Raw genomic sequence first — 7243 nt, forward strand, 5'->3', positions numbered from 1 at the left:
AAATAGCAGAAGGATCCTATTATACTATTCTTTGACCCTATTATATTTACATTACTGGATGCTTTGTGATAACCTCTAGCTTCTTTCTATCTGTGTCCTCCTCAAGCAAAATATGCCCAACAGTAACTAGAAGCAGAGTGTAGTGTTAGAAATCAAGTTCTCATGTGAAATATGTATTTCCGCACAGCATCATGAAAGCAAAAGGTTTATTTAATACTTGTCAATACCTGAAGACATAGTCCAGCATTAACAAATAATAATAAATAATAGTAATACTCTAATAATGTGGCAATCCTATTGTGAAAACGCACATGACCCTTAGGTTTTCCTGAAGATTTTCAGAATTCTCTTCATTAGTACAACCGGTGGTGGACATTGCTGTTGCATTTCCCAATGAAACGTTTAAAAGACTGTAAATGGTGTGTGCATTACTACCTTGCAGAAGGAAGAGGTCAGGCTAAATTGCACTGGTATTTAAACATAATCATACTATGAAAATAAATCAAAACATCGCGTAAAAGGAGTATTTTAAATGTTATACACGTCTTCTTTGTGAAATGACATGGCTAAGCAGTTCCCTGTGTGCATATATATTTTAACACAAGTTTACAAAAATAAAAGTATATGATTTTCAACAAATGGGAATAGGTCTACAGCGAAGTATTACGAATATTATTTTGCTCTTTCTTTCCTAATGAGGTTTATCCTTCAGCCAGACAGTTTTAAGACTGAAATACTACTGGCTATAGAGTGTAGATTGCAAATTGCACGCTACTCAACGTGAAAAGGAGCACATTTGATTGATCGCCGCTGTGTATGTATGTGCCCATACACACAACTCTCTGTAGTTGCATGTGTATGTATTTGGCAAAACCGGGCATCTCTGGGCATCCTTATCTTAAGAAATGTGAGACAAACATCCATTCCTTTAATCATGTTCATCTTTGATCACCAGTGAGGGTGACACAGTCCACAAAATTAACAAAGAAATTCCCTTGCTTTTGAGACAGCTACATGTACATCTGGGTCTGCACACACATGCACATGGACCCACAAACACACAGGCATACATCCCAATAAGTAAATTATGGCATAACTTTTTATGTAATTGACACCAGACACCTTTAATTTTTCATTTTCATTCTTTTGACCAGCTTTCACATTAACAATCTAAGCCATAAATGTTGGTGGCTATTGATCGCAATCCCCTGTGTCCGTGCAAATCCATTTTCAAGTCCCCTGCCTTTAATGTGCGTGTGCGTGTGCGTGTGCAAGGGGCCTCTGACGGCTGTTTATCAGGATCTCCCCCAGCCTGCTTCAAGACGACCCCGGATACACAACGTGTGCTGATGGCCAAGGGAAAGGGCGCACACACACATGCACACACACACACACACACACACACACACACACACACAAAAAGAACCAAACCAAATGATGGAGAAGTAAAGAAACAAAGCTCTCTTGTGTGAGATGCGAAGATATGCAACCGAAAGTGTGTGTAAGTATACGGTGGGGATGTGTAGGTTGGGTGCCTGACATTTCCCAAGACTTCTCGTGGGTTTCTTCCTGCAGACATCTGGCGCTGCCTCGACCCCGGTGCTCATGGCCATACCTTTCGGGAACCCGAGGTTTGCCGAAAAGCCGTCACTAGTTTTAAACATTTGGTAGCACTGGAATTAAAAAAAAATAAAAATAAAAATAAAAAAAATTAAAAAAAATAAAAAAAAATAAAAAAAAAAAAAGAAAAAAAGAAAAAAAAAGAAGGACCTTTTTAATACAGTTGCCGAATCCCACTGCCAGGCTATCACCGGCAGCGTGTGGGTGCAGGTCTGGATGCCCGTGGCTCCCTGCATGCAAACGCACGCGTGGATTTACACGGGAATCCGACCCAGCTGAACTACCTGACAAATAAAGGACTTTTCAGCCCATCGGGCTTTTGGGTAACGTCTTCTGAGCAGCTTTCTCGGAGTTTACTGTTCCTTTACTGTTGACTCCATAGCCTTAACCTTAAAGCAGGGGGAGGAGAGCAGTAGGGAGGGGGTGGGGGTGTTCGCAGCATATAAGTACATCAGGAGGAATTTTTAAACGACCTTATTGTCTCTAGCTCTAGAAAGACCGCGATGATTTCTCTTTAGCGCCAGCAGCTGTTTTCTTTCGAAACTTTGCTTTTTTTGCCTCACACGAGCGAGCAGGAGAAAGGCAAGGCTGGGAGATCCAGATGCAAGGAAAGGGAAGGAGAACTCCGCGGATGGTCTGAGCTGTGCCGAGGCATTGTTCACTGCTGCCTCTCGGTTACGTTTAAAGGCTGAAATATCACGAGATCCACTCAATGATCCTTTTCTAATTCGAGGGACAAAATGTAATTTGCTGTAGCTCTGCTTTCTCGGATGGGAATGCTATCCCTAGGTTTCAGAGGGAAAAACTAGGCATCGCGGTTCGCACACACATGGATTAAGTTGAACAGCGGCGATTACATCTGCGCTGAGAGCAACAGTAGTCCAGGGCTGACTTTTCAAATCTCAGCTCTCCGAGTTAGAGGCTCCCTTGAATAGACTTCCTCCATTCCCGGATGCACTTCTCCAAATTCCCACTTCTCTCTCGAATTCCTGGGAAATTGGGGGCTTGCCTGCATTTCGCCTTGTCATGCAAAACGGCGTTTTCACAGAGTGATTATCGCTTTCTTTTAGCTGTACCTGACGGGGTAACACGAACTCCACGCACCATATTGCCAACACGCGGAGTGGATATTGACGTTTGCGATTGAAGATTTTTTTTTCCTCCGTCGATTTTTTTGCCAAGTCACAGCAGTATGAGATGTCTCATTAATCTCGCGGATGTGTCTAATTCTGGATGTGCAGTGATACATAAAAGTGCTGGTGTTTGTATCCAGCGGAACACTGGATGCACGGCAGAGATTGGTGATTTTTTTTTTTTTCGCAGCGCCTAACGTGCAAACAGCAAGCATCACTTTAACGTGACAAGGGAGAGGCATGCAGCTATCGCAACATTTGCGAAATCCTCGTTCTTGACACTCGAATAATTTAACGTTCCTAAGAAGAGGTTAAACCTTCATGCTGCTTCTTCAAATTGATTTTAAGGGGCTGCTATAAATGGAGCATCAAAAAGCTTCGGCAGGGCTACTCCGAGCGGAATATGCAAACTGAGAGCTAGAAGCATCCTAGCCCGATGCAATATCGTACATTGTGTGTTCCAGCACTTTTTTGTTATTACGTAAAGGCTCCTGGAAACACCTTGGATATTTTACATTCTCCTTTCTCTGCTGGAAGCAATCAGCACGCAGGAATCCTGACGTGGGCTCTGGGACTATAGGACATTCCAGCTCGTGATCCAGCACGGTTAATCGTGAAAAGTGTATACATTTCTGGCTTATCTATGCTTTGTTATGGGTCTGACGTGAGCTCACGTCCTCCTCCCCCCTCCTGCAATATTACAGGCAGAATTTCAGTTAAAAGTCTTATAGTATCACGGTGCGGGAACCCGTGATATTCAGACAGCAAAAATAACCTTAGTACCCGGCTATAAAAAGCTAATTAAGCAGAAGAGGAAAATCAAGAGAAACTCGAAAATGTAAGTACTCCCTCTCGTTAACAGCCGAACATTTAACTTTGGAGCCTCAGAAGGGGAAATACCAAGCTGTTCTGCACGTTTTCGCTAAGCTTCATTTTCCACACAATGCAGAATAAAACGCTAGTTTAAAGCGGCTACGTTACCGAAGGATTTTCCATCGCTACGATCAGACTTATGTCCTTTAAATTCACGGCATGCACAAAAGAGCAACGTTTGTCCAAAACAGGCTGAAAATATACGGAACGATAGGGGGAAAAAGCATACAAATCCTTCCTCCGAGGCTAGCGACGAGGAAGTCTGAGAGGGCTGAGTGTGTTTGAGCTCGGATTGTTTAATAGAAAGATTTATATACTAACTGTATTATTTACTTTGGGAGGGGAGGTGGCAGTATAAGGGTATGCTAATTAGTGGGAGATTTTTTGGGGGAAGGGGTGGAATATCAATTTTTATTGCATCACCTGTCAGGAGTGTCCAATCAGCGTTGGCTTTAGGGGAATTAATTGATGAAGGTGTCTCCGGACGAGCTCACTTCACTCTGTCATTTTATTTGTAGCTAAAGCAGCGGCGGGAATAGCAGCTGCATTTCTTTTCTCTTCCTCCCTTCACATTCCATTATCATAGTTTCCAATGGAAAAGCAGGGAATGAAAGGGAACAGGTACTGATCTTCAGCAGCAACTCAGAGAAACACTTTGGCAAACCTGATTTTTAAGATTATATATTGATTGTAGTCTCACGGTATTTTTTAATTTATTTTTTTTTAATTTTGTCTAAAGTTTGGCACTTCATTCACCAGGAATAACAGCCTTTGTTATATTTTATTAGCAGGATGCCTTGAGACAAATACAGCATCTGGCTGAGGATTGTGTGTGTGTGGCTTTTTTTTTTTTTTTTTTTTTTTTTTTTTTTTTTTTTTCATATCTCTCTCTCTCTGCAAATGCTGGGAATAATTTAATTCACGAAATGGGAGACCTGAAGTCGGGTTTTGAAGAGGTGGATGGCGTGAGGCTCGGCTACCTCATCATTAAAGGAAAGCAAATGTTTGCACTCTCCCAGGTTTTTACAGACCTGCTCAAAAACATCCCGCGAACTACCGTGCACAAGCGAATGGATCATTTAAAAGTAAAAAAACATCACTGCGACTTGGAGGAGTTGAGGAAACTCAAAGCCATCAACTCCATCGCTTTCCACGCCGCCAAATGCACCCTGATCTCCAGAGAGGACGTGGAAGCCCTGTACACATCCTGCAAAACCGAACGGGTTCTTAAAACGAAACGGAGGAAACTAAGCCGGGCGCTGTCTGCTACCGATCTCCGGCCGGAGCTCGCTCCCCCCGACCCCTTCTCCGGCTTCTGGAAGGAGAACAAACTTTGGCTGGGTCTGAGCGACTCTCCTCGGCCGCTGCTGCCCGTCCGGAGGAAAGCTCTGCGCCCGGGGGACACAGCCTTGCTACCGGCCGCTCATCTACCTCACATTTTTAGTAAATACACTGGCCACAGCTACCCAGAAATCGCTCGGGCGCCTTGCAAATCCCCCGTAAACTATGAAACGGCGCCGGCGGTGGGCGGCTGCGTGCCCCTGCGCTCTCGTCGCCCGCTCGCCGCCGCGGCGCGGCCCCGGCTCCCGACCGCCGGTCCCCCGCCCCTGCCCGCCCGCTGCCGCCGCCGCCGCCACGGGGCGGCCGCCGCCGCCGTCACGCTGGGCCCCCCCGGCGGCGCCCGCCGGCCCCTGGCCCTGCCCCGGCCCTGTCGGCCCCGTGGCGCCCCGCGGCTGCCGCTGCCTCTGCCCCGCGGCTTCGGGCCGCCCGCCTTCCCCGAGAGCGGCAGCAGCGATTCGGAGTCCAGCTGCTGCTCGGGCCGCGCCGCCCACGACTCGGACTGCGGCTCCAGCCTCTCCAGCTCCAGCGAGGGCAGCTCGGAGGAGGAGGACGAGGAGGAGGAGGAGGACGAGGAGGGCAGCGGCGCCTCGGACTCTAGCGAGGGCAGCTCGGAGGAGGAGGAGGAGGAGGAGGAGGAAGAGGAGGAGGAAGAGGAGGAGGAGGAGGACAGCACCTCGGACTCCGACTCCAGCTCGGTCTCCAGCCAGGTTTCGGTGCAGAGCATCCGCTTCAGGCGCACCAGCTTTTGCAGCCCGCCCGGCGTGGTCCACGCCAACTTCTTGTACCATCTGGCGGCCGCCGCCGCCTCCCGGCCCCCGGCCCCGGCGGAGCCCGGCGGGCTGCCCGCCCTCCGCGGCGCTCCCGGCGGAGTCAAGCCGGAGCTGCCGGAGGAGTGGGGCTGCCCCGGCTGGGCTCCCGCCGCCCCGGCGCTGCGCTGCTCCGGCGGCCTGGGGAGCTGCTTCGCGGAGATAAGAGATGATAGGGTATCCGAACTCACATTCCCACACTCTGAATTTTCCAATAATGCCAAGAGTACTGACCTAACAATTAACTGTGTTGCAAAGGGGGCCTCTTCACCTAGCCCAAAGACAAACAATGCATTTCCACAACAAAGAATACTCAGAGAGGCAAGGAAATGCCTTCAAGCAACTACTACACACCGTGCAGATAACAATACAATAGCTGCTAGGTTCTTAAATAATGATTCTTCATCAGCGGCAGCAAATTCAGAGAAAGATTCCAAAATCCCTCATTGTATTGAATTTGCCACGGATTTGCCCTCTTTACAAACTGATCCTGCGGAGGATGCTGCTTCTCCAGGGGCAGCAGCAGCAGCTGAGCTCCAGTGCACTGATACAGGCAATAAGGCATTGCCATTCCTGCACAGCATTAAAATCAAAATAGAGGACAGCAGTGCGAACGACGAGTATGAGCCTGATCTTACAACACATAAGCTAAAGTGTGAGTGCAATGATACTAAGGATGAGTTGTACGGTGTGACTGAGAGTAATAACCAGGACGCTTTATTAACAGCCAAGGAAGATTCTGCATGCACTGAGAAAGAAACCACTTCCTTAAACCCACTGACTCAGAGTCAGGTCCTCTCATGCACTTTAGGTACTCCAAAACCTGAGGATGGGGAGTATAAATTTGGAGCAAGGGTGAGAAAAAATTACAGGACACTGGTTTTGGGAAAGCGACCTGTACTGCAGACTCCTCCAGTCAAACCAAATTTGAAATCAGCTCGAAGCCCACGTCCTACAGGTAAAATTGAGACACATGAAGGAACACTGGATGATTTTACAGTTAACAATAGACGCAAAAGGGTAGCCAGCAATGTAGCATCAGCAGTGAAAAGGCCATTTAATTTCATGGCAAATTTTCCCTGTCCACCATCACTAATTATTGGCAATGATGGGGATTTGTTGCCAGCTTATTCCTTAAACACCACTAAGGATTCCCAACCACCTCACAAGGCCCATCCTGTATGGAAATGGCAGCTGGGCGGTTCTGCAATACCTCTTCCACCTAGCCACAAATTCAGGAAATTTAATTAATAAAGTAGTTTGGAAAATATTTTCTGGAACAACCTTTAACTTTCTTACTTTTTTTTTTTTAAACTCTGCAGCATGGTTTGTACAAACCCATTAATGCTATACACTATTGGAATCCTGTTTTATCACATTGTGAAGACAGAATCTGGATTACTATTTTATTTACCATTACAACAGTGGGGGGTTTTTCCTTATTTTGGGATCTTGGTGGGTTTTGGATTT

General features: G+C 46.9%; 1 protein-coding gene across 1 annotated transcript; it reads left to right on the forward strand.

Moving 5' to 3' along the window:
* Window positions 1-4552: 4552 nt before the first annotated feature.
* On the forward strand, window positions 4553-7024 carry SKIDA1 (SKI/DACH domain containing 1). The gene has a single exon (XM_053947545.1). It carries the CDS (start codon window positions 4553-4555, stop codon window positions 7022-7024), a length of 2472 nt encoding a protein of 823 aa, XP_053803520.1.
* Window positions 7025-7243: the final 219 nt, after the last annotated feature.

The sequence above is a fragment of the Vidua chalybeata genome, chromosome 1, assembly GCF_026979565.1.
Source record: "Vidua chalybeata isolate OUT-0048 chromosome 1, bVidCha1 merged haplotype, whole genome shotgun sequence".
NCBI classification, from domain to species: Eukaryota; Metazoa; Chordata; class Aves; order Passeriformes; family Viduidae; genus Vidua; species Vidua chalybeata.